The 27880-nt window shown below is 40.5% G+C and overlaps 1 protein-coding gene and 1 long non-coding RNA gene across 2 annotated transcripts in view; one reads left to right on the top strand and one right to left on the bottom strand.

Annotated features, from left to right (window-relative positions):
- The window catches only part of LOC140362691 (uncharacterized), a 573302-nt gene that overhangs the window by 316738 nt on the left and 228684 nt on the right, over window positions 1-27880 (top strand). The gene's annotated exons all lie outside the window — the stretch shown is intronic.
- Window positions 6547-13345, bottom strand: znf217 (zinc finger protein 217). The gene is made up of 5 exons (XM_072448842.1): window positions 12243-13345; window positions 10754-10886; window positions 9833-9932; window positions 8255-9553; window positions 6547-6916 (listed from the first exon to the last, which is right to left on the bottom strand). The coding sequence occupies exons 1-5, from the start codon at window positions 13343-13345 to the stop codon at window positions 6813-6815; spliced, it is 2739 nt and encodes a 912-aa protein (XP_072304943.1). The 3' UTR covers window positions 6547-6812.

Genomic DNA, 27880 nt, shown 5'->3' with positions numbered 1-27880 from the left:
AGCGGGTCTAAAGCAGGACTAAAGCGGACCGCGGGGTGCGCCGCGTGCGCCACGAGACCCCGGTTTAAAAGACGCATAAAAACTGTGTTTATTTCTGTGTAAATATCTCATGTTACAACGTGGGCACCTGCGGTTTATGACAGGTGCGGCCCTGTTAGTTTATGAATAATATTATCTAGAAATGGTCATGAAGTGGCACATTTTGGAGCAGTTGATGAGCGTAAAGTCACAGCAAGAAGCAAATGAAGCATCAGCCTGGACAACGTGTCCAACCACTGGAGACGTGAAGGACAGAAGAGCAAAAATGTAACATTAAAGTCAAAATGTTTGCATATTCTGGTGACATTTATTAAGATTTTTTATTTATGGATATTAATCATTCCATGCTGTTACTACTAGATCATTTATGGGTAGAAGAAATGCTAATAAAAAAACGGTCCAACACTTAAACTTAACGACTTTTATGCTTCACTGAACGAAACAAAACCTCTGGAGGATGTACAGAAGATGCTGGTCTTGTTCTGCTCGACCTTCATATGTGAGACATTCAGTGTCATGAACATGAACAAAGCCCGTCACAGATCCAGCTTCACTGACCAACACCAAAGGATCGATCCTGAGAACAACAAAACTTACACCAGACTTTGATGCAAAACAGGGAGATCACTGTTCCCACTGAAATTGAAGGTCAGTTTTCCTGCTGTGTTTATTCAACTGAAATGTAATTAAATTAATCCTTATTTAATGCATTTGGAAAACAATTTGTACATTGAGCCTTGCATTTGTTGCTTTGTTACAAGTTACAGGTCAAATCTTGCCTGTAATTTATAGTAATTCATTAGTTCACACAAACACACCATATTGTCCTGGCCCGGCCCCTCGGCCAAATTTTAGAACCCAATGTGGCCCTCGAGTCAAAAAGTTTGGGGACCACTGGTTTAGACTCTGCATCAGAAAGTGACTTAGGATCTTCAGGAACAGACAATGTCACTTTAAGCCCAGATCATGTGACTTCAGAACTAGACAAGGAGAGACCTCCTCCACACACTGTACTCTGCTGTTAAACAAAAGCCAGGTGTTCAGTGGGCGTGGCCTCTACTTCTGAACCTCCTCGCCTGGATAGTGGGAGCATCAGAAGATCCTACTTTGGGCGAATTACAAGAAGTGTCAGGCCAGATTGAACTCAAGCTTCTGTCCATATGCCAGATATAGTCTATCTTGCTTCTGCTTAAATAAAAAAAAATATCGATACTGTGACTCAGTATTGATATGGAGTCCGTGACGACATATCGCCGTATCGATATTTTGAACACAACCCTAATGGTGAGCTTGTTTCAATATGAGATAATTTTGAAATTATGGCTTTTTTAACATATGACTAATTCAAGACGACCACTCCCATCGACCTGACATTTCACATATCAAATATTCATTGTATTGTCTGTCTATCTGCCAAAAATGAAGAGTGTGACCCTTTACTTTCTGAGTGACTTTCAATTGAGTGAAAAATGCTATGAGAGGCTAATATTTGCATATTTTCGTACATTTCCTAACTTCAACAGACGATTTACCCTCGAACTGCAAAGTTCCCGCTTGAGGAACTTTTGGTGGAAGAAGTTTAACTATTTTACTTCATAGAAACCATAACAAAAAGTATTTCCCAGGACCCTGGGACGGAAAGACAAGATACAGAAGCTAGCCGATGGCCTAGAACAGGAACATGGACTTTTGATGTGATTTATGATGTGAAATGTTCCTATCATAGACATGTTTCTGCTCAAACTCAATATGAGCTCGCTATTTTCATAGTTTAAGCCAGTGGTCCCCAAACTTTTTGACTCGAGGGCCACATTGGGTTCTAAAATTTGGCCGAGGGGCCGAGCCAGGAAAATATGTTGTGTTTGTGTGAACTAATGAATTATTATAAACTACACGCAAGATTTGACCTGTAACTTGTAACAAAGCAACAAATGCAAGGCTCAATGTACAAACTGTTTTCCAAATGCATTAAATAAGGATTAATTATCTACTGTCTTCTACTGTCCACAAGAGTCTTCTGCCGTCCACAAGAGTCTTCTACTGTCCACAAGAGTCTTCTACTGTCCACAAGAGTATACTACTGTCCACAAGAGTCTTCTACTGTCCACAAGAGTCTTCTACTGTCCACAAGAGTCTTCTGCTGTCCACAAGAGCCTTCTGCTGTCCACAAGAGTCTTCTGCTGTCCACAAGAGTCTTCTACTGTCCACAAGAGTCTTCTACTGTCCACAAGTGTCTTCTGCTGTCCACAAGAGTCTTCTGCTGTCCACAAGAGTCTTCTGCTGTCCACAAGAGTCTTCTACTGTCCACAAGAGTATACTACTGTCCACAAGAGTCTTCTACTGTCCACAAGAGTCTTCTGCCGTCCACAAGAGTCTTCTACTGTCCACAAGAGTATACTACTGTCCACAAGAGTCTTCTACTGTCCACAAGAGTCTTCTGCTGTCCACAAGAGTCTTCTGCTGTCCACAAGAGTCTTCTACTGTCCACAAGAGTCTTCTGCTGTCCACAAGAGTCTTCTACTGTCCACAAGAGTCTTCTGCTGTCCACAAGTCTTCTACTGTCCACAAGAGTCTTCTACTGTCCACAAGAGTCTTCTACTGTCCACAAGAGTCTTCTACTGTCCACAAGAGTCTTCTGCTGTCCACAAGAGTCTTCTGCTGTCCACAAGAGTCTTCTGCTGTCCACAAGAGTCTTCTACTGTCCACAAGAGTCTTCTGCTGTCCACAAGAGTCTTCTGCTGTCCACAAGAGTCTTCTGCTGTCCACAAGAGTCTTCTACTGTCCACAAGAGTCTTCTGCTGTCCACAAGAGTCTTCTGCTGTCCACAAGAGTCTTCTACTGTCCACAAGAGTCTTCTGCTGTCCACAAGAGTCTTCTGCTGTCCACAAGAGTCTTCTACTGTCCACAAGAGCCTTCTACTGTCCACAAGTGTCTTCTTCAGTGTCAAACACTTGCGCTTCCTGCTTGATTGGCCCTGGTGGCCGTTTGTGGTGAATTTTATTTTCTGCACCCCATAGATGCGACACTATGCGCGAGCAGTGCACTATGTGCGAGCCGTGCGCAGCTGCGCAGGCGCACAGCTTAGAGGGAACAGTGCCATCTCTTGGGGAAATGTGGGCATTACATGCAAAAGGTAAAATGAACGGCCAGCCACAGTACTGTGAGTTTGAATCCCGACTCTGACATTTGCTGCATGTCCTCCTTCCTCTCTCATCATTCCCCTTCCTTTCTTTCTCATTCCATCTACTGTCTAATAAAGCCTGCGGCAGAAAAAAAATAAATGTATATATATATATATTTTTTAATATAACTTGAACAAGCTTGGCGGGCTGGATTGAAAGGCCCAACAGGCCGGATGTGGCCCGCAGGCCGTAGTTTGGGGACCACTGGTTTAAGCTGATCTTAGTGACAAATTATTCATGTAGTAACTCAAATGAGGTCATTGTGTTTGTGTTCAGTCACATTAGTGTGGACACAGTCATGTTCAGACTTTATCACTCTCTGACCTGTGTTTTTACCTGCGGCTCCTGATCAGTCCAGGTTTGTAGAGGATGTTTTCCTCACAGAGCGTCATCACAGAAGTTAGTTTTCTTGTTGTTAGCTCCACATTAGCTCCACTTTTAGCACAACTCTAACATCCACAAAACAGTCTCCTTTCTTTCTTCCACGTGTTTCCTAAAGCCATAATGTGTCTTTTCCTCGCTCAGACCTCTGCTCAAAAGTGCGTATAGTGCGCAACACGCGTCGTTACTCCTCAGCACCTCTCCCTCGGCAGTACACAGAGCCACGGGGGAGGGGCGGCCACCCGCGGCATTGTGGGACGTGTAGTTTGAGCGATAAAAACAGTCGCGGATGTAACTACGGTTCTATGAATCGATTATTTGGGTCTCATTGACTTTTTTGATCCGGATGCCAAAATGGAATTTTGTGCCAAATTTTGTAAAATTTAGCAAAACTAAACATTTTACCCTCCATATAAAATGTTGTTTCACTCTGTAGGGGGCGCTGTCGCGCATAATTAATTTATTTCACTTCAAGTAGGTTTAGGGCAAAGAGTTTAACAACTGATTCTAATTGTACCCAATTCGGACTTTATCTGCGCAAACGGCAGCAAATTTTAAATTTGGGAAATTTCTGAAATTCTAGCTACAGTTTGCGGCTTCGCTGCACAGAGACCGTGACAGGTAAAGTAATTTTAATAACTTTTGATGTCCTACTCCTAGCACCATTTTCACCAAACTTTTAGGGCCAATGCCCTGGGAGGAGTTCGTAAAAGTACGACATTTGTAAAAAATCCCGAGACATGCTGAGCAAATTTTGATCCAATATGGCCGACATTTGTTTGGGCGGACGGCGTTGCCTTAATAATATTTTTTACTTCTCGTCACCATCTTTCTCTGCACCAAATTTCATGATTCTACAATCAGATTTTTTTCTGGCCATTTCCTATCTCGCCAATTTTTTAAATGATAGAAAAAGGAGATAGCCAGAATGTAGAGAGGCACGATTTTTAGGTGTGCAAATTTTAGTGACTCTTCGTCAATGTTCACTGGGTGAAAAATAGGCGGGTTGGTCCAGAGAAGAAAGAAAGAATAATATTCCGATGCCGGTACAATGTTTCCCATTTTTCAGATCATAAACTATACATTTTCGGAAAGCGCTCTCTCGCCAGCTTGTGGCGCTCAGGCCTAAAAAAAAACTAGAGGAATTTAACCAGAAGATTGCAGAAATATCACTTTACTTCATCATGTCATCATTTATTTTACAGATGATTTACTCCATATTCTAATCCAAACGACTGTGACGCCCCTTTTCGATAGCTCCACCCACCTCTCGTACAAACAACCTTCACAGAAAGAGAGAAACTCCGGCTCATATCATACTCATATTTTATTATAGAAATGTGAAATTCAAATCTTAAACAATATCCTCGTCACACGACGGGAAAATAATAATAACTTAACCAAAGCCAATCCCAGTGGCCAAAAAACGATCGTCATCGACGAGCGAAACCTGAACAGAACGAGGTTTAAAGTTCACAGCGCCCCCTGGTGGCCACAACGTGAACGAGCAGCACAACGTCTTGGGTTGAGAATCAAAAGTCAGACAATAACAAACTTAATGTGTCCCGATAACGAAGAAACTTAATGTGTCCCGATAACGAAGAAACTTAATGTGTCCCGATAACGAAGAAACTTAATGTGTCCCGATAACGAAGAAACTTAATGTGTCCCGATAACGAAGAAACTTAATGTGTCCCGATAACGAAGAAACTTAATGTGTCCCGATAACGCCCGGAAAGTTTCAAAGTGAAGAAGGAAAATCTGCTTTCAACAAATAACAAGTAAAGATGATTTAATTTAGGTTTTTAAGCTTTATTTTTTACCTTTTGTGTTGAGCCCGACTTGTAAATCAGGAAATGTGCATTTTAGTCTCATATAAATGGAATTACTGTGTCAAAAAGTACATTTAAAATATTTAAATCATGTTACTTTAATTACTAAAGGAGAATAACAAAGATGATTACATTTTTTAAGCTTTCTTTTTGACTTTTTGTGTTGAGTTCGACTAGTAAATTAGGAAATGTGCATTTTACGCTAAATATAACTGGAATTTTTGTGTCAAAAAATACACTTGAAATATTTAAAATCATATTATTATAGTTACAAACTGATAAACAACAAGACTTGGCTTGAAAAGAACACAATGTGAAGAAAAAAGGTCATTTTTTTCTTCTACAAATAATTCTGTTTGAACGTTTCTATGTATTTTAAGTGACTCATTTACATTTAATATATTCTTTTTTTTAACACAATTCACATGGTTTTCCTCCATCCCCGTTTCCTCCCCCTTTAGATTCTCAACCCTCAACGTGTTTGGAATAAAACGTCGGGACAAACGGCTCTTGAGCGCCGCCTTGAGGTAGATCGAAGAACAGCCCGCGTTCTGACCCTGCAGAACCGAGTGCGGCGAGGACAGAGCGGCATTCAGCAAAGAGAACCGTAAAGCAGCACGCGGGATGTGAAAGTGCACGGCTAAAGACAACGTTAAAGTCGAATATTTATCACAATTTGAGTAGTTTTGAGATTTTCTTTTTTTCTTTTTTTATATGTAGAAGGACTTTTAGCCTTATTTTAGTATTTTAGGTGGAATTTATAGACAAATTAGCTTTAGAAATTAATACTTTATGGGAAAAAAAATCAAATAAATCGAAGAAAATTGGAAGAAAATGTGTTAATGACAAGAAAAAATAAATCGGATTTCAAACGACTTGACTCATTTAATTGCATCAATAGTTTTGTTTCTCTTATTTCATGTTAATTAATGGTTGGTCGAATGATAAAATAGATTTAACGGGTCAATTAATGTCAAAACATACGAAAACAAATGAAAAACTTTAACTAGAAATGAGTCAAATGTAAATGGAATATTGCAAAAATAAAGGCTCTGTAACTCGACACGACTCAAATCCAAGAAATATTTGTATTCAAGTAATTTCACCTCGTAGACATTTTTTGACTTTCCGAACAAAACAAAAAAAACGCAGCGTTTTTTAGTGCACAAACAAACAAAATCATTAAAGAGATGATTTTGTCCGGATAAACGCGCTCGAGTCAAAAACAAAAAACCACTGCCGTTTGGACAGATCGACGTTCAAACCGATTCTCCGGCGACGAAATAAAGTAGCAGCAGCAGCGCGTCGAGAAGGGGAAACGACGCTCCGTATCCGTGGAAACGCGAGGGTGAACTCCGGTGCGACGGCGTTCAGAGTCTCAGGCGCTTTTGTCCGCGGCGCTGTAGCGATGGCTCGGGAGCGCGTTGCTCGGGAACGGGTTTGGCAACGTGGGCAAGTGTTGGTACAGCACCGTCCTTCCCCCTGTGGGTGAGAAGAGGCGTGTCACTAACGGGCGAGAACACAGAGGACACAAGAAGATCGCTTTAAACCAGGGGGGTCCAAACTATTTCACTGAGGGCCACATTTGAGGCTCCGGAGTTTGTGGAGTTGTTCAGAAATGACGCAGAGGAAGAAGTTCTCAGTTCAAACACATTCAGGATGAACGTTTGAATGACACGTTTGTAGAAGTCTAAACGACGGCGGTTTTAGACTCAATAAAACCTCATGGATTTACAGACATTTAAGTTCTCTTTTGTGGACGAGAAATGTCACGACTTCAAATGTCACTGACGATTATTGAGCCGCGATTTAACGATTATTTGCGATCGTTACCGTCACGACTCAAACAACAATGATGAAATCCAAACTGTTCTTTCCTCCTTGTTTTCTTGACACATCAACGCTTCTTAGACTTTATATTTATCTTTACTTTTATGAGGAAAGTCTGAGCAGAAAGGACTTCATTTTTTCTTCATTCTAAAATCGTCACATTTATTTCAATTGAATGAAAAAAAAGACAATTTAGTTTGAAAATAGTCACTCTTTAAAAATAATAATCTTCTAAAAATGTCACAATAATAATTTTTGGGACTTTTCATTATTGTGACGATATATCGACCCAAATAATCATGATTCCACCGAATTTATTCACGTCGCTAAAATTTTGCGGTGTGCATCAACTGCCCCTTTTAAATCTTTTAAAGTTAGTTATTTTTGAACTGCACTACGACTACTGATCAAAAATACGAACTGTACATGTTTCCTGTGTATTTCAAGTACGTTGGAGTCTGCGTAAAGTCCAAAATAAGGTGAGGCTGCCCCAAAGAAAATGGAAGGTTTGCTGTAACCCGACCCAACATTTTTCAAGTGGGTCGGTCAGTAAATTCTCTTTTTTTTGTTTTACTTTGAAGGCAAAAGTAAATAAATATCCAAATTGTCGCCATTTTTTGATTCTGGCAGTGACCCGCAGTGACCGCCAGGGGTCAGGCTTCAACAGTCAATGACGGAGAACGTCTCGACAAAAACATTTTTTGGCATCGTTTTGACAAACCGCTGATATTTTTTTTCAGTTGGCTAGTTTTTTACCGAGGCGGTCGGGTTACGTCAAACAGACATGTTTTTTGCTCAGCCTGACAATTATCTACATAATTGATTAGTTTCGATTAATTTGCGTCGGTTCCAAAATTACAAGTGTTATTTATGGCGTCAGTGATTGTATTATTACATTATTTACTGTCACAAACTTTAAGTAACTGTCGCACTGCATTTGACATTAAAATTCCCTAAAGTGATGAAAAAGCGCAGTTTCCCTGAACGCACCTGCTCTCGGGGGGTTGCCGGGCGACGTGTGGTACAGCGACGCCAGATCGTTGAGCGTGCACGAGCGCAGCAGGTCCATAGTGCTCCACTCCGAGTCCAGGGCGCCCCCTAGTGCCACGGACGAGCTCTTCACGGCCCCCAGCGCGTCCGACGGGGGCGGGCCCGGCAGACCCGACCGCCCCGACACCAGCGACATCTCCGCCGCCGACAGACCCCGGAAGCCTGCTTTCTCCGCGGCGTCCGGGTCCCTCGTCTGCGCACCGTTGTACTTCAGCCGTTTGCCGGACGGCTCGCCCAAGTCCATGTGGGCGAGGTTCCCGAAGCGGCTCGAGAGGCACATGCGCGAGGACTCGGCGGGCCAGACCACGCCGCTCCGGACCGCGTAGCTCCTCTCGCCGATCCCGATTCGATCCGTGGGTATTTCCAGTAGGTACTTGGCTCCGCCCGCGCTCGCTTTCCTCATCACCTCCGTAAACCTCCCGTCTTGAGGCTCCGCGCTCGGCCGCACTTTCTGGCTCTCGCGGTCTGGCGGGGGGGACAGCTTGGGCGCCGGCGTCATCTTGCTCGGGCTCTCCTTCTCTTGCGCTTTTGGCGGCGGCGAGGGAGTCGGCGATTTGGTTCTTCGCGGGTGGCTCCGGACGATCATGGGCAGAGGTGGCACGTCTTTGCCGTCCAGCGCCGGAGGGCATCCCGTGTGCCGCTTCTGCCTCGATGCCACGTGCCTCCTGGCGTTGTCCGACCGCTCTTTGTGCGTTAGTTTGCGGTGGATGATCAGCACCTCGGGGTAGATGGTTCTGAAGGCGCACTGCGGGCAAGCGATGGCGACCGACGCTCTCCGGGGCTCGCTCGATATCGACAGCGAGACCTTCAGGGACAAGTTCAGCGGCGCGTCCTCGTAAACCTCGTCCTTCATCTCCCGCGCCTCCGTCTTCAGGTTGACGGGCGCGGGAAGCGCGTCGGCGCACATCGACACCAGTTTGGCGAACTCGCCGTCGCCATGGAGGAGCGGTTTTGCAGGCTTGGCGTCCGCCGACAAACCGCCGCCGAACGGAGCCGGGCCGTGATGCGCTTTGCTCTCGTGTAGCCACAGCTTGGTCGGGGAGGAGGAGCTCTCGCAGTCTGGCTCCAGCTTGAGGTCGGAGGGCGAGGGCAGCGAGGAGGACGAGGAGGAAGCGGAGGCCGGGCGCACGGGCAGCTCCACGTACGGCTTGTCTTTGTGGCGCCGGTCCAAGTGGTACTTCAGGGAGGTTTTCTGAGCGGCGGCGTAGTCACAGTACGCGCACTTAAACGGCTTTTCACCTGGAGACGCACACGCACGTTCAAGATTAGTCAAGACATTTTTACACATCTGACAAATCCATCCTGGGCTACGAGGATTGTAATTCATAATTTTCTTTTCCGGTATTTAGACATTATCCTTCTAAAAAAATGTGTCGGAAACTTGGGATTTGAGGTTTTTGGAGCCGCGACCCGACTCCGTGAACACAAGCTTCCAGAAACCCGTGGAATGGCAGGGCTAAAACCCTTTAACGTGCGGTCGGGGTCGGGGTGGTTGTGTAGGACGGGCGGAGAGCGTACCTGTGTGCGTCCTGAGGTGGACCGTGAGGTAGTAGCTGGACCTGAAGGATTTGCCACAGTAACTGCACTCCTTCGATCGGCCTTTCGCCCGCTCGAAACCCTCGCCCTCGCCTGAAACACACAAGTCCAGACGCTGAATTTACACAAAAGAAACAACTTTTTTGTCTTTTCTCTATACATTAATTGAACAAAATAAAGTCGCTCTCATATATTTTTATTTGTCAAATTAAAAAAAGTGTGACATTAGATGAGTTTTGGCCCAGTGTTTGCTGGGTAATTTCCTAGTATGTCATTAATGACAAACAGGAAGTTAGATAAGATATTCCTTTATTGTCCCACATGGGGAAATTTCATTGGTGCAACGCAGGTAGATACAGAGGTAGATACAGAAGAACAGATCACTTAAACTACAAACTTAAAAAATATGCTGTTCTGTGATATTTAAAAAAAAAAGAACTGCATTTTAGTTCAACGAGTCGTCCGACCAGTAGGGGGCGCTTTAAAATATGAGTAAAGCTGTGAAAATCGCAAGACTAAAGTTCTGAGGATGTTTTTATTTATTTTAAATGTCCTAATTACGCTACAGATGTGGTTCCTTAAGTGGGGGTCGACTGCAGTTATTTTGGGGGTCCTGGGATCAAAAGTCCAGGACCCCCTGCACTAAAGTAGGGAAGGGCGACATTAGCATCATTTATCAATTTTGTCAAACAGAAATGTGTAAAACCGGATCTATAAACTTATTAGTTGAGGTTTGATTATCAGACAAATGTGAAATGTCCGTAAAGCATCATCTCATTTCACTTTTTTAATGTTTGGCAGCATTTTCTGTTTTTCTTTTACTCCAAACGATGCGCTCGATTTTCAGATTTTGCACAAAACATCTAAACGTCCACACGTCGCCACAGCTGCCCTGGACGCCGCAGTCTCACCTGAGGCCAGCATCTCGGGGAGCGGCGCCTCCTCCAGGCCGTCCTCGTCCTCCGGCTTCTCCAGCGCCGCGGTGGGACTCTCGCGTTTGTGGATCCTGGAGTGGAGCACGAGCTGGTGGTACGTCCTGCAGGGGGAGTCAAGAGTCATGAGGTCAAACAACTCCTGACTTCCATAGTTCCACCGAGACTCTTTCACAGGAAGAACATGCAAAGGCCACACAGACACAGACGGAAGAAAAACTCCCAAATACATAATTAAAGCACCCCCTACAGGTCGAACAGTCATTGAACTAAAATGCAGTCAAGATAAATTAATATTGAATTTTGCTAAAAAATAAAATAAAAAATTAGGTTTATAATTTCACTTCCTGTTTGTAACTGATGACATCACACTAGTAAATTACCCAGCAAACACTGGGCCAAAACTCATCTGATGTCACCATTTTTATATTTGACAAATGAAAATATATGAGAGCGACTTTATTTTGTTGAATTAATGTTTAGAGAGTCAAAAAAGTTGTTTCTTTTGTGTAAATTCTGCATAAACTTTGACTGGAAGGAGTGTCCCTGGTGTGATGTCACTTCCTGTCATTTTCTACAGATGTTTCAACGTTTTCTCCACATATTCCGGCTCGATTGGTGTAAAACTATCATTCATATGTGCAACAGGTATAAATACACCAAATAAAGTCAAAATTAGACAGTAGTACAACCCTGTCATGGGCACTTTAAAGTACTTTTAATCTAACGAAGCAAAAAAACAAACCTTAAATATACAAAATAGTATATAGTTAAGTAAAGAGATTTGACATGTTTTATATTTACCGTTTGCCCTGCTAAAGTTCAACATGAAACAAAATCTACTTCATAAACCTTATTTCAAGAAAGATCTGTAAGTTTAAATACATTTTCCAGTTTCAAATCAAATGTTTCAAATATAAAGCCAGATAAAGCTTTCTCTGGAATATTCCACTAAACGGGTGACGACAACATCCCACACGTTACAGGTCAGATCTGCGGAGTGAGAGCTCATCCCGTGTAAAGTGAGAACGCGGGGTTTTAACTATAATAAACGTAATATTCCGGTAGAAGCAAGAACATGTTAGACCTCGTTAATAAATCTAAACGAGTAAAAACTACTCAAATCAAGATCAAAGTTTACATTTCAATCAATTACTTTTGTGCCGTTACAGAGCTAAAATATACTCAAATACAAATACTACTGCAGAACAAAAAGATAAATACTTCTCTTGATCATTTTTGTCACATTTTAACACCGTCTTTTGAACAAAACTGGATCAATTAAACAGCTTAAAGCTTCATTAAGTAGTTTTGAATTGGAATTGGCTTTGTCTCTGTTCAAACTGAGATACAAATACAATGACTAGAATGTACTCTACTACAAGTACACGTTACATACTCTCCTCGCTAGCAGTACCACGAGTATTCGACCTGCGACGCGAGCCCGTTTGACCTCTCACCTGAACGTCTTCTGGCACTCGTCGCACGTGGTCGGCCTCTCTTTGCTCTTGTCCTTCTGAATGAGCGAGCGGCGCTGCGGCGGGGGCGGGACCGTGGTGGCGGGAGGGGCCGGCCGCGCCTCTTTGCCCGCCGCTTGCCTTTCGCCGGCCGCCTCCTCCTTGTCGGACGCGCACTCCTCGTTGTCGGTGCTGGCCTCCTGCCCCGGGTCTTTGGCGTGGTTGGGGCCCACGGCGATCTTGCCCTTGGTCGCCAGCTGCCACGCCTGGTACGTGTTGAACGGGTCCAACTGGGCGATCCACTTGGAGGTCCTGACCGGTCGCGGCGCGGCGTTACCCGGCGCTGGTCGCAGCCTCAAACTCTGCACAAACGTCTCTTTTCGAACGCCTTCGCCCGGCGCGTCCCAGCCCTCCCCGTCGCCGCCGTGAGACTCCGCCTCCCGGTTGTGGACCCTGCAGTGGTTGGCCAGGCTGTCGCGGTCGGGGAAGAAGAACCCGCAGACCATGCACATTTTGTACGCCGTGGTGACCGCATCAGGGGGCTCCCGGGCGACGCCGTTGATGGTGGCGGGGCCGTCGGGGTCGGGCGTGGCCTTGCCCTTGCCGCCCGGCCTGGTGTGTATTTTCATGTGCGTCTTCAGGAACCAGGGCTCTCTGAAGCGGCGGCCGCACACGCTGCAGCAGTAGTAGAAATAGTCTTTGTGCTTCCGCATGTGGTTCTCCAGCTCCGCCCCGTTCTGCCACGCCTGCCCGCAAACGATGCAACTGTGACCCTCCTCCTCCTCGTCGACGGGTGCGGTCGGTTTCGGTCGATTCCGCTCGCCGGGGATGCGGAACTCGGCCTCGACGCGCAGCACGGCCGGCTCGGGGAACGTGGTGGGGTGGCACGCCAGGACGTGCGGCCCGAGCTCGTCCTGGCGGCTGAAGGTCTGGTCGCAGAACATGCAGGGGACAAGCTGGTCGGGCGTCGGGGCCCTCGCCAGGCGGGTGCCGTGCGGCGGAGTGCTCAAGCCGCGCCCGGGCACGTTGGCGCTGTCGCCGATCAGCGTCTCCCGCTCGAGGCCGTCGGGGCTCTCGGCGAACGGGGGCAAAGGGTGAGTCGGCATGGTGCGGGGGTCAAGGCGCCTGGGAACAAGAGGGGGACACGAGGTCAAGGAGGGCGGGACATTTACAGAGCAATATAAGTCTAAAGGCAATTTATGAAAGGTTAAACAATCATATTTAACTCTATTTCAATAACAACGAAACACTGGTGACACTGGTAAGGCTGAGTAAAATAATATGTCTGTTTGCTGTAACCCGACCGACCCCGTATGAAACTCGCAGACTGAAAACAAAAAAAATCTGCATTTTGTTTCAAAAAACGTGAAATAGACGTGAAACGTGAAAGATTTAACTAGTAATTTGGCCATATTCGGGGGATTTTCATTGCTTGAGTTTCGTTTTGACAGACACGCTTCTCATTGGCCGAGCGGTCTCCGTGATGCAATATCGATGGAAAGCGGGCTTCTGATTGGCCGCTGCGTTCGTGTTGCATTCACGTGTCCTCGGAAATGCCCGGTCTAATTTTCGGGGCAATGTATATATGTTAGTAGTTTATTTTGTTGGACGTGATCTCATATATTCCACAAGATCTCCTTGTGTCAAACGCCGTAAACAGTATTTATTTTGTATTTAAGAAACATTATTATATTGAATTAAACAGTTTTAAAGATCATGATCTCTGGTTTATATGATTCAGTATTTGTGCTCTTCATATCAAATAACAGATAAAAGTACTCTAAATTGTTTTACATGCTAATAACCAGGTTTAAAACAACACATTTATCTTGTTCTTATTACGCCGCGCGCGCTTGTGGGCCCCTGAAATTGCTTGGGGGCCCCTAACTTTGAAAATCTATTTCTCAGCCTGTTTAGTCTTTGTTACGTTTTTGATTTAAACATTGTGAGCGTGTCAGTGTTTCCTATGAATAAAAGAGACAACGGCGGTCCATTTGGAGTTTAAAACAAACCAAACAATGGACTGATATGATAAATAATATTCATAGCGTAAAAAGAAACTACACTGCTCGAAAAGGAACTGTGGAAAGACTGAATAAAAGGCAAAAAGTGACATTTATAATCAAACATTTGTATAAATTTATAGAAACGTGCTCATATCACCAAAATATATGGGAAAATTATGAAAAATGTGTGCTATATGATGTAATTTATGAAACAATATAAACCGGTTCAGAAGAGGTCAAATTTATTTATGTACTTATTATTTTATTTTCCTTTTTTTTTTTTTACATCGACACGTCGATCGTTTATTTCGCCGCTAGTTTTCGATTAAGTTTAGTTGAAATTCTTGAGCTGAAAATTTGCGTTTAATTAATTGATCCATTTTGATGTTGTTGACCGTTGCCATGGCGCATCTCGAGGGACTTCCTGTTCAAATAAAGGCAGCGTTTTCCTTATTTTAAAAAGAAGAAAATGGCTCACTAAGGAGAATATCGGGTTATATTCTCATTCATTGTCTAAAAAAACAAACTGGAATAAATACCTCTCCAGTTTTATCAAATTAAAAAACATAAAATTAAACTATACGGTTAAAAAAAAGGGATGTATAAAAGGTTAAACAGAGGCAATAAGTGGTATTTCTACTCCGACATTTGTATAAATTAAATCGACATTTGCTCAAGCGTTTATCCATTTGCGCCCCTAGTTTTCGATTCTGAAAAGTTTAGTTGAAATTTTTGAGCTGCAAATTTGTGTTTAATTCAATGAATCAATTTTACTGTTGTCGACCGTTGCCATGTCGCAGTTCAAGGGACTTCCTGGTTAAATAAAGGCAGCGTTTTCCCACTTTCAACAAGAAAATATGTACAATATGGAGAATATCGTCTAAATAACAAAGGACTGAGGTTAAACGACAAAGTGGAACAACAAATAATACTTTTTTCTCAGTTTTATCATCTTAAAAACATAAAATGAAACTATACGGTTAAAAAAGAAGCCGTTTCAAGATTAAATAGGGGAAATAAGTGGCATTTCTACTCCCACTATGGTATGGAACAGAATGTTTTGTATTAATTATTGATACTTTAAATGAGTATATCGTTTGGACACTGGTTTGAGAATCAATCAGCATCTACAAAATGACAATATGATATGATAATTATGTTGTTTTTTAAGACAATTTTACTCATTTTATATAATACAGTTGGCCACACACTATAGAAATGTTTATGGCGTCAATAACCAGTAACTGAACGAAACAACAAACTAGAAAACTGTCGAATGCACGCTCCTGTGACAACTTCGTCAGTCGTTTTGTACAAATCGCCTCTTTTTTTTTGTTATTTGATATGAAGACAAAATATAATACTTTTTCAAGTTTTATCATTTGAAAAACATAAAAGTAAACTACACTGCTAAAAATATGCCGTTTCAAGATTAAAAAGAGGAAATAAGTGGCATTTCTACTCCAAATCTTGTATAAAACAAAAGTACCGATACTTTAAATAAGTATGTCGTTTGGACACTAGTTTGAGAATCAGTCAGCATCTCCAAAATGATAAAATTGTTTTGCAAGACAATTTTACTCACACACTATAGAAATGATAAAGGAAAATACAACAAGTGAAAATGTGTAGTTCAATAACCAGTAACTGTACGAAACAACAAACTAGAATGACAAATTATAACACTTTCCAGTAAACCACACACTACAAAAGAAGCTGTTTAAAGATTAAATCGAGGATCGAGGCATTTCTCCTCACACTCGTGCATTAAACACAAGTGTGCATCACCTGTGCACAAACGATCTATGTGAAACACTGTAAACTTTAAATACCGCGATATATCGAGCAAAGTATCGACTCTTCCTCGGTCAAGCCTCGATCAAACTGCCCTGAACGGACGATGACCGACACTTTTAAATCGACCACGCTCGCGGCTCACGCTATTACACTCGTATACGTGCGTCATGACCATTAAACGCACGCGACCTCTACTTTTTCGCACACGTCGTGAAGAAGTTACGAACACAACAAACACCGCGAGTCAATCAACGCGTCGACTTTTACCGATCATCGACTCCACGCACCGTGTCCGTGAGAGCGACGACAGTAGCTCGTGAAAACGGTCAGAGGCGCGTGCGTTGCTCTGACGCGGGGACGTTAGCACAACTTCTTCATCTTTTGTCGCTGAAACTCACCCGCAACATGGACAATACCTACCGACTTTACAGTTTCCGGCGGGTTCACGCGTGACAAAAGCATTGAGGACGCGAGCCTTTGAGCACGCGGCGCGGCGGGTGCGTGAGGGAGCCGCGTGTGTTTGTTTGTTTGTTTCTTTTTCTTTCTTTTTTTTTTTGGTGATAAACTACGGATAAAGAGCGACTCCGGGTTTGAGTGATTCTGCGGGAGGAAGAAGAGTCCTCGCGGTGCAGCTGTTGAACTGTGCGTGAGCGTGCGCGCCTGTGTGCGCGCACGCTCACGCACGGTCACGCGCGCACACAGGCGGCCGGAGGGGGCGCGTGCGCAAGGACACAAAGTCACGTGGGTCCGAGTGATACACTCAATGACAACAACAAAAAAGTGAAATAATTAAGTAAAAGTGTTGAACGGGGCGTGGCCACGACGTACTGCGCTAAAAACATGGTCACGTGGTTCCAAATGATACAATTAATTACAAAAAAAGAAGTAAATTATATAAAAAAGTGTCGAACGGGGCGTGGCCACGACGTACTGCTCTAAAAACATGGTCACGTGGTTCCAAATGATACAATTAATTACAAAAAAATAAGTAAATAATATAAAAAAGTGTTGAAAGGGGCGTGGCTACGACGTACTGCTCTAAAAAACATTGTCACGTGGTTCCAAATGATACAATTAATTACAAAAAAATAAGTAAATAATATAAAAAAGTGTTGAAAGGGGCGTGGCTACGACGTACTGCTCTAAAAAACATTGTCACGTGGCTCCAAATGATACAATTAATTACAAAAAAATAAGTAAATTATATAAAAAAGTGTCGAACGGGGCGTGGCCACGACGTACTGCTCTAAAAACATTGTCACGTGGCTCCAAATGATACAATTAATTACAAAAAAATAAGTAAATAATATAAAAAAGTGTTGAAAGGGGCGTGGCTACGACGTACTGCTCTAAAAAACATTGTCACGTGGCTCCAAATGATACAATTAATTACAAAAACATAAGTAAATAATATAAAAAAGTGTTGAAAGGGGCGTGGCTACGACGTACTGCTCTAAAAAACATTGTCACGTGGTTCCAAATGATACAATTAATTACAAAAAAATAAGTAAATAATATAAAAAAGTGTTGAAAGGGGCGTGGCTACGACGTACTGCTCTAAAAAACATTGTCACGTGGCTCCAAATGATACAATTAATTACAAAAACATAAGTAAATAATATAAAAAAGTGTTGAAAGGGGCGTGGCCACGACGTACTGCTCTAAAAACATGGTCACGTGGTTCCAAATGATACAATTAATTACAAAAACAAAAGTAAATAATATGAAATAAATGTTGAACGGGGCGTGGCCACGACGTACAGCTCTAAAAAACAGGGTCATGTGGTTCTGGATAATATAATGAATTTAAAAAATAATAACAAATGTGTTAAAAGGGGCGTGTGCACGGCATAGTCTCCCAAAAACACGTGGTTCCAAATCATATAAATCAATTACAATAAATACTTTAGCCTTTGTAAATCTAGACTTAAAACTTATTTATTCAGACTGGATTTTAACACTCTGTAATGTAGTGACACTTTGTTTTGTACGGTTTGTTTTTACTTAGTTTTATGTTTTGTATTACTTTGATTTTATTGTGAAGCACTTTGGTCACTTTGAGTGTTGTAATGGGCTCTATAAATAAAGTTTGATTGATTGATTAATAAATAAATAATTAATTAAATGGGGCGTGTGCACAATGTAAATCTCCAAAACAGGGTCACATGGTGCTGATTAATATAATAATTTACATAAAGTGTTAATAATGACACAAAAAAAGCCAAAAGGGTTTTGACGTCCAATTACTAGTTTTATTTTTTATATACACCGGTATTTCTGTTTTTTTTAAATGATTTTTTAAAAATTATTTATTGCCCAAAGTGAAGCGCTGTGCTCCTTCTGCATGTTGTAAAGGCACTATAAAAATACATCTTGATTGATTGATTGATTGATTGATAATAAAAAAATGTGTTAATGATTTTGACTGTAATGATGACAAATGACAAAAAAAAAGTATTGATGTCAAATAAATCAAATAGTTTAAAAAAAAAAATGGGGCAGATGCATTACACACAAAAAAACAACGAAAAAACAAAAACAGGGTCAAGTGGTGTTTAATAACCACAAAATTAAAGGCAGATATCAATTTGCATTTTTTCTGTATTTTATTTTGATAAATGCAAGGAAAAAAAAGTTTCAATTTTTAATAATTTTACGTGTAAAAATGACTAAAATTGCAAATATTTGGCACATACGCTAAACATGTGATAAAATGGACAGAGCCAGGTTTAAATATATTTTAGTATTACAGTACACAACATGAAACCTAATTCACCTTTTTTTTTTTTTTTAGTTATACTTTTAATTAATTAGGGGAATCTGACCGTTTTGTTGTCGATAAACTAGCCAACCAGCTAACATTAAAGGCGCAATGGACGATTTTTTCGGCGATTTGAGAACGCAGGCGGAAGTGTGCATGCGCATGCGCACTTTCCCGTGTGGACTGATACAACACACATGTGCGTTTGTTCATTAGCGCGATGGATCGCATCACATCTCCCGTCTCCCGTAGATTTCCGTCTTTTATGAGTCAATTCGAACTGACTTTCTCCGTCTTCATTTTGTCCCGTACACTGAGGGAACTATATTATGATAGATCCATGCGCTTAGACACGCGGAAACGTGCTGCTCATAGGGACGAGCCGCTCGCGGCTGCAGGTGAGCGATAGGTGCGTTTTATGATTGATACGTGGCAGGACTAATCGGCAGTCCACGCCACGAGGAAATAAGACTAAAATTTGGGCCAAAAAAATCGTCCATTCAACCTTTAAGGCTGTCCAAAACAAGTAGCTAATTTGAACTGTGGTGGCCACAGTGGTCCAAAAAGAAGCGAGAAGCAAACTATTTTACGAACTATAACAAAGTATTTTACAAACTATAACAAACTATTTTACGAACTATAACGAACTATGATGATGAGTGACGTCACGGTCCACTTTTGATCAGAAGAAGCGATACATTTTTACTGAAAAAACACAAAAAAGTAGTACACAAAATTATTAAAATATAGATCGTCACAGTCACACGATAAATACACGGGAAACGGTGCGTTTTACGAATTAAATAAACAACGTGCATTAGCCAAAAAACCCAAAAAGTAAACAAAAAAGCTGTGGAATAACGTGATATTTAGTTGAACCGCTAACGCTAAAACACATTTATCAATCTATGGTGTTGGAAGACTTAAAATGAACGCGAAATTAAGTCATTAACGTTAGACTAACAACGAACTATGAAGACTGACGTCACAGTCCAGCAAAAAAAAAAAAAAAAAAAGTTACATCAAATTATTAAAATACAGATCGCCACAGACACGTGATAAACACGTGAGAAACCGTGCGATCTACAAATAAATACATAAATAAATAAGTTTTGTTTTCTTTCGCGTGACCCTCCTGAAGCGCGCGCACGAGACAACAGGTCACGTGGTCGCCAAGGGCACCGAAAGGAGGAGGGGGCGACTTTCTCTTACACTATCTCAATTAATGACCAATAATGCTTTTGTCTGAGCCTAAAACGACACAGTAACGCGACTAACCGGTTCCACTTAACGGAACAATATCAGCCTGTTTTTTTTTTTAATTAATGAATTAACTTATTTGTATCGCGAATCACTGCGAAGAAGACGTGCGGGCAATTCACCGGTGTTGCCATTATTACAGTGGATAAAAGTTGTTTTGTTCCCGGAATGCCGCGTGCGTCCGGTAACTTAACGCGCCGGTAAGCACGCGCGCGCGGGTGTATTCAGTGCGTAAGTAACGCGACAGTTTGCGTTATGTGTTGTTTGGTTATAGGCTTTGTTTGTCTTGCACGTACCCGAAGAAGAAGAAGAAGAAGAAGAAGAAGAAGAAGAAGAAGAAGAAGAAGAAGAAGAAGAAGAAGAAGAAGAAGAAGAAGAAGAAGAAGAAGAAGAAGAAGAAGAAGAAGAAGAAGAAGAAGAAGAAGAAGAAGAAGAAGAAGAAGAAGAAGAAGAAGAAGAAGAAGAAGAAGAAGAAGAAGAAGAAGAAGAAGAAGAAGAAGCCCCCTCTCTGCACGCGCCTCTTCTTCTCCTCCCGCAGCAGCGCGCGTGGACATGGGGGAGGGGCGAGGAGACAGGGGGGACTGCAACTTTTCACAGTGACATGAGGAGGAGGAGGTTTGTCTCTGAAACGCACACCTACTGGTTCTTGTTGTTCTGCAAAAATAAAAGCTCTTATTGTGGTGATTTTACGCGTTTAAGGAGCGGAAGTGGCTGCAGAAGTGAAGTAATTGTGGTTAAAAAGTCGAATTACGTCATGTAAGAAGATAAATCAAGCTCCACTAATAATCTTTTTGTCATGAATTACAACTAACGTTTATTTAACGATTTGTTTTGGCCGTTTTGGGAGCGTATGATAGACAGGAAGTGGCTGCAGAAGTAAAGTAATTGTTATTAAAGGCCGTGGCGACAAATGGTGGTCAAATAGCCCAGCTGTTTCAGGAGCCGCGACACGGCCATATAGCCTCATGGCTAACCCTAACCCTGACCCTAACCCTAACTCGGCGCGGTCAAATAGCCCAGCTGTTTCAGGAACCGCGGCACGAAATAGCCTAGCAGTTTCGGCCGCGCGCAGCGGCTCTGTAGACACTCCCGTTGTGAAAAGTCAAATTATGTCATGTAAGAAGATAAATCAAGCTCCCCTAATATTATTTTTCTCATAAATTACAACTAACGGTTTATTTAACGGTTTGTTTTGGCCGTTTTGGGAAAGTAAGACGGACAGGAAGTGGCTGCAGAAGTAAAATAATTGTCATAAAAAGTCAAATTACGTGGTCTAAGAAGAAAAATCAAGCTACGCCGCTCCATTAATATGCATTTTTTGTGTCATAAATGACAACTAACGGTTATTTAACAATTTGTTTTGGCCGTTTTGGGAATTAAGACAGACAGGAAGTGGCTGCAGAAGTAAAGTAATTGTCATAAAAAGTCAAATTACGTGTGATGTTAGAAGAGAAATCAAGCTACTTCACTCCATTAATATGCTTTTTGTGTCATAAATTACAACTCACGGTTATTTAACGATTTATTTTTGGGAAAGTAAGACAGACAGGAAGTGGCTGGTTATTGAGGCGCACGCTTTTTACACAACAGGAAAAGAACGATACAAATAAAAGCATGAATAATCTGCTTTACAAAGGAAAAGTGTGTGTAAAATGATTTGAGACGACACTTCAAGGAGAAATACAAGTTCAAATACTCTTCAAACACGTTACTACACATTTGCGTATGTAGAACGGTGTTTAGGGATTGAAAGTTGTGTTTGTTGTGACGCTGCTGCTTGGGAAATACGAATAGAAAGATAAATGTGTGTAAAGTACAAAATACTTCTTTTATATAATGAAATAGCACTACTACTCGTAAAGATGAACTATTATACGGTGTGAAAGTACGTGTGAAAACAGGAAATGTCTAAATAAAGTACATTTGGCGAGGCTTAAACTTACGTTATCCGTAAAGTAATCGGCATGTATTTTAAAAAACATATATATAAAACCTACAACTGTTGAGTTGATGCTTGGAAATGTGAATAAGATAATGTGTTTGTTTTATGCAAGAAGATAAGATAAGCTTCATCAGCCAATTCTTTTGTTTTTATGAAATATATCAACTTATAATGATGATCTAACTACGGAAAAGTACATTTGAGTGTGTATTAAGACAAGTAAATGTGTATTCATGAGTATAGTAAGTGTATTTTTTGTAAGTATTTGACGTTGTGAAGTTGTTTGCGTGATAATGCTAATTCAATTTATATAAAATGAAAAAAGACAGACTTTGAAATGAGAGATAATGAATTTTTACAACAGCATGACACGACGTTTGAGTGTAAATATTTTAATTAGGCAACGCTGCGTAAAAAAAGACAATTCAGGGAAGAAATACAGACAAAAAAGTCATTAAATGTGCTTTACACGACATGAAAAGATGTGATAAATGACTTTAACAAAATAAATAAATACATAACTTCAACATTTAACATTTGCAGATAAAATACTTTCAGCTAAACAATGATGATTAGCATGTTTTTAAAAATATACACGATAATGGTGGTTTATCGTTGCAATAATATGAATTTAAGTGTGTTTTTCTGTGAAGCGAGGCAGGAAACACTGGGAAGGTTTCAGTCTAACCTCAATTAGTCATACCAAAGCTACAACTTGTTCCGCTATATAACGTTTAAATATAGTAAATAGACTTTGTGGAGCAGAAGTTGAGGTGGTGGTTCTGTCGTTGCTGGAAATGTGATCAAAAAATATGTTAATGTGTAAGAAAATGAGACGACTGTAACTTCAGCCATTTGAACAGTTTTTATATGAATGAAATGGGCTAAAAACAAGTTATTATGGTTTTAAATTTGATTATAATGTGCTGTAAAAAGTGGACATGAAATGAGAAACTTCAGAAGAGGTTTCATCCCCCAAATTACTACTTAAGCCAATAAGAATCAGCATTATTATAGTTTTTTTTCTTGTAAAATAGGCTAAATACTCTCAATGATGATTGATGATAGTGTTAAAAATCATGATTTTTTTGTAGCTTATTATTTTTTTCTTCTAGTTTTTAATTCAGCGATCATTATTGAGTGATCAGAAGTTGCATTAGTTGTGTTTTTCCACCGTTCTTTCTTGTTTTTCTGTTAAAAATTGAAAATAGAAATAAAAACACGACACAGAAAAGGGAAACGATAAAACAAAGCATGTGCAGCAGATGAAAAATGATAATAATAATTATGTAATAATTCATTTACTTTATATTGCACTTTTAATTTGCTACAGAGCATTACATAGAACATTAAAAAATTAAATAAAATGCTACGACTATAAAATAAAATACTACAAGAAAATTAAATCTGCAACAAGAAAATAAAATACTACTTCCAAATAAAATGCTACGACAAGAAAATAAAATACTACAAGAAAATAAAATACTACAAGAAAATAAAATACTACTTCAAAATAAAATGCTACTACAAGAAAATAAAACACTACAAGAAATTTAAAATACTACAACAAGAAAATAAAATACTACAAGAAAATAAAATACTACAACAAGAAAATAAAATACTACAAGAAAATAAAATACTACAAGAAAATAAAATACAACAACAAGAAAATAAAATACTACAAGAAAATAAAATACTACAAGAAAATAAAATACAACAACAAGAAAATAAAATACAACAACAAGAAAATAAAATACTACAAGAAAATAAAATACTACAAGAAAATAAATTACAACAACAAGATAATAAAATACTACAACAAGAAAATAAAATACTAAAACAAGAAAAGAAAATACTAAAACAAGAAAATAAAATACTACAAGAAAATAAAATACTACAAGAAAATAAATTACAACAACAAGATAATAAAATACTACAACAAGATAATAAAATACTACAACAAGAAAATAAAATACAACAACAAGAAAATAAAATACAACAACAAGAAAATAAAATACTAAGACAAGAAAATAAAATACTGCAAGAAAATAAAATACTACAACAAGAAAATAAAATACTACAACAAGAAAATAAAATACTACGACAAGAAAATAGAATACTACGACAAGAAAATAGAATACTACAACAAGAAGTAAATGCTACATAGATTAAGCGACATTCCAGGCAGAGCAATAACATCGCCATGGAGTCAGACAGGTAACAGAAAAATGACACATTGCACCTTTTATATGATATTTACTTTGGATTATTATCCACAAATAGAAGAAAACCTGACAAATGATCGCGTTCACACTCAAAATATGAAAAAATACGACAGCTTAAGTTGTTTGATTCATTTTATTTTTTAACTTGTCAACAATCGTCTGCTGTAAACACAAATGATCTTTGCTCAAGTGTCGAGAAGAAGCTGGAGAGTCATTTCCAAACGACCCACTGTCACTCAACTGTGCTTAAACAATGAGGCCCCTCCCCCGCTCGCATTCACACTATGTAAAGACCAGAGAGACCACCTCAAAGCATTACAATACATGTTTTTTTCAGTTTCAGGGGGAAAAAGATAGATCATTACATGTTTTTATTGATGTAATGCTGTGTTTGAAGTTAAAATGGGACCGATAGAAACTGTAAACAAAGACACTAGTCGCAGCTGATTGTTTGTGGATTTACTCAATAACTTTGTGGAGCAATCGTACTTCCAAGTCGGTTATTTACAATACACAAAAGTGAATATCTTGACTTTATCTGGACAAAGCATCAGGAATGTGCTAAACTGCGGCTGTAAATGAAGTCTCGGTTGAGGTCCACTTTCACCTGCAGGGTTCTGTGGAAATACAAAGTTAAAATCCCACTTCTGAACGTTCGTGGTGAAAATAGAGCTGTTTTATGGCATTTCAGGTTTGTGAAGATGAAGGTCGTCTCACTGTCGGGCTTAAAAGTGACGTACTGAGGCTTTAACCAGAAGAGAGCAGAACTATCATGTCAGACCCTTGTTTGAGAGACATTTCTCTCTTTTTGAGCTGATTTTAAATGGTTTTCTTTACAGCCGATACACTCATGGAGACGCCGCACGCCTCTAACAGAAACACAAATAATAATCATGTTTTGTTTCTTATACAACTTATTATTTTTCATTTAGAAAGAGTTTATTGTTTGAAAATGTGACAATTTTACACATGACTTCCATGTTCTGTCTGATTAGCTCAGTTGTCATCACTACTTCATCTTTTGATTTGGTTCTTCCCTCAACATGGTATCCATAACAGGTAAAGTTATATTATTTTATTTTTATTATTTTATTTTATCATGCTTTGTTTTGTTTTGTTTTATTCTATTTTGTTTTGTGTTATTTTACTTTACCTTACTACTTGCTATATATTTATTTTATTTATTTTATTTATTTTATTTATTTTATTTATTTTATTTATTTTATTTATTTTATTTATTTTATTTATTTTATTTATTTATATTTTACTTTACTTTACTTTACTTTACTACTTGCTATTATTATTATTTGTAATAATTATTATTCTTATTTTATTTTTTATTTAACCCAGTAGTAGTTCAATCATTTTACCATCACCTATTATTCGTTGAACACCTACATTTTACGGCATGATCAGATCCATATCCAGTCATATCCTCTCCTTCCTCCCTCCTCTTAGTCATATTTAATAACACATCCGTTGCCGTGAGCTACAGTATTTTCCTGAAAAGCAGCCGTTATTATTCCTCCTGTATCTGCGGTGAAACTGGTTGGACGTCTTCGAGGGCGGAGACAAACACCATCAGGTTTGACGGGCGTTTGACGGGCGTGACGCGGGCGTGACGCGGGCGTGACGCGGACGTGACGCGGACGTGACGCGGGCGTGACGCGGACGTGACGCGACGAATAACGATCAGACCAGAAAGCTCGCTCCGCCGCTCCAGATCATCCTTTCAGTCGAGTTCGGACACGTTTTTTGTCAACTCACTTTTGAGTCTTTTATGCAGAGTGTCCCGTAAAGAGAGCAGACCACGGCCCTTAACAGTGTTTCCCTCGTATTCTAAGATAAGATGAGTATTAAACGTGTTGCTTTCTTTTTGCCTGTTGTATTATTATGAAAAAAGTAGTACCGTATTTTCCGGATTATAAATTGCACCTTTTTTCATAGTTTTGGCTGGTGTGCGACTTATACTTATATTTATACTTATATACTTATACTCTAGTGCGACTTATATATGTTTTTTTCTTCCCTATTATACATTTTTTGGCTGGTGCGACTTATACTCCGGAAAATACGGTATCTTAACCTTTAACAGTCCCTTTTGTTTAGTACCACTGTAGTTTCAGTACAAAGCTGTGGGAAAGCGGTTTGTTTTCGTATCGGTTGTCATGGAGACGCAGGTGAAACCATGGAACAGTTCAGGCTCAGGACTGTTCAGCTCGTGGCTATAAACGTCCACGTGGAAATAACAAAACGGTTTAATCTGCGTATGTTTTATAACTTTTATTACTTTTTTTAATCAACTCCGCTTCCATTTACTGCATGTGGGACGCTGTGACTTCAAAAGATGTTTTCTCAAAGTGCATTTTCTCCCACAAACACATAAAGATCAGCCCTTACAGCAGCACACACGGCAAACACAGATCTGTGGAGCGGCGTCCGCTTACAGGATGCGTGTTTTTACAGGTATTGTTTTAGCCATATCGTTTTACTTTGTTTCTTGTATTGTAAAGTCAGCCCTGGTCTCGGTCTGTTCCTGGTTTCGGTCTGGTCCAGGGCGGTCCAGGGCGGTCCAGGGCGGTCCAGGGCGGTCCAGGGCGGTCCAGGGTGGTACAGGGTAGTCCAGGGTTGTACAGGGTGGTCCAGGGTGGTCCAGCTGCTCCTCTGCTGATTAAGTCTTCTCAGAGTTAAGGAAAAGTTAAGATATAGTAATACCATTTATTGTGCTCGCAGGAAACTGTGGCCCTTCCTTCAGTGCTGCTGGAGAAACCTGCACACGGGGCCCACTCGGGGCCCACTCGGAGCCCACTCGGGGCCCAGCTCTAGAGCTTGGATCTCCTGAGCTTCTGAGGACGACTGAGGTAAAATAAACAAACTCTGAACGTCTTCTGAAAGCAGGCGGAGGAAGTCTGTGTTTATGTCTGTATGTTTAGCTCTTAAGAAAGACACAAATAAACTCATATCCAGTTGTAAAAGGAGGTCACACACTCACACAGAATAAAGTTATTTTCAAACAGACGTGTTTCATATTCTGACCCTTCACAGTCTCAAACCTGCTCTAACAACTGACTGTATAATATCATCAGTGGGATTATAAATATGATAAAGGAGAAGGTTTGGAGTGACTTTAATCTGTTGTTTAACTGATAAACCTTTACTTTATCAAATATTTATAGTGTTTGAACGAGGGCTGCAACTAACCATGAATTTAGCAGTTGAAACATTAACATCCGAGTAAAGGTGGAAACACGGTGACTGAAGACTTCTAGATGGATAAATAAAGTGTTTCAGTGATCAAATCTGAATGTTTTTGTTTCTTTTTTTGACATTTTGACTTGATAACACCTCTGCCTTTGTTATAAAAGTGTCATTTCGCGTGTGTTTTAGTCATGTGTCATGTGTGATGGGCGCGGCTCAAAACTCACACCGGGACAAAAGAGCACAAATCTAAAGTAAATAATGGCTCTGTAGCTTACACAGCACACGTCTTTACATTCTAACTCGTGCTGGAAACATGAGCCGAGACGTTTCAGCTGCAAAAGTCGTGAAAAACTCGTGTAACGTGCGATTGTATGGGACGTTTAGCGGCGCATTGCCCGTGAATACCATTTACATTTTCTTGTTTTTGTGATATTTATGTCAAAAACTCA

Source organism: Eucyclogobius newberryi, unplaced genomic scaffold (assembly GCF_026437365.1).
Source record: "Eucyclogobius newberryi isolate DKJ021-1_F unplaced genomic scaffold, fEucNew1.0.hap1 SCAF_17, whole genome shotgun sequence".
Lineage (NCBI taxonomy): Eukaryota > Metazoa > Chordata > Actinopteri > Gobiiformes > Gobiidae > Eucyclogobius > Eucyclogobius newberryi.
The sequence above is the reverse complement of the archived record's forward strand: the minus strand, read 5'-3'. Positions and strand labels throughout refer to the sequence as shown.

Bases quoted from the DNA above. Each gene is read 5' to 3' on its own strand.
- znf217 (XM_072448842.1), bottom strand. From the start codon at position 13,345: ATGCCGACTCACCCTTTGCCCCCGTTCGCCGAGAGCCCCGACGGCCTC. The intron at 10,887-12,242 runs GTGAGAGGTCAA...CTCCCCCTGCAG, and splicing joins GAGTGCCAGAAGACGTTCAG to GACGTACCACCAGCTCGTGC. The intron at 9,933-10,753 runs GCGGCGTCCAGG...GGCGAGGGCGAG, and splicing joins TGCTGGCCTCAGGTGAGACT to GGTTTCGAGCGGGCGAAAGG.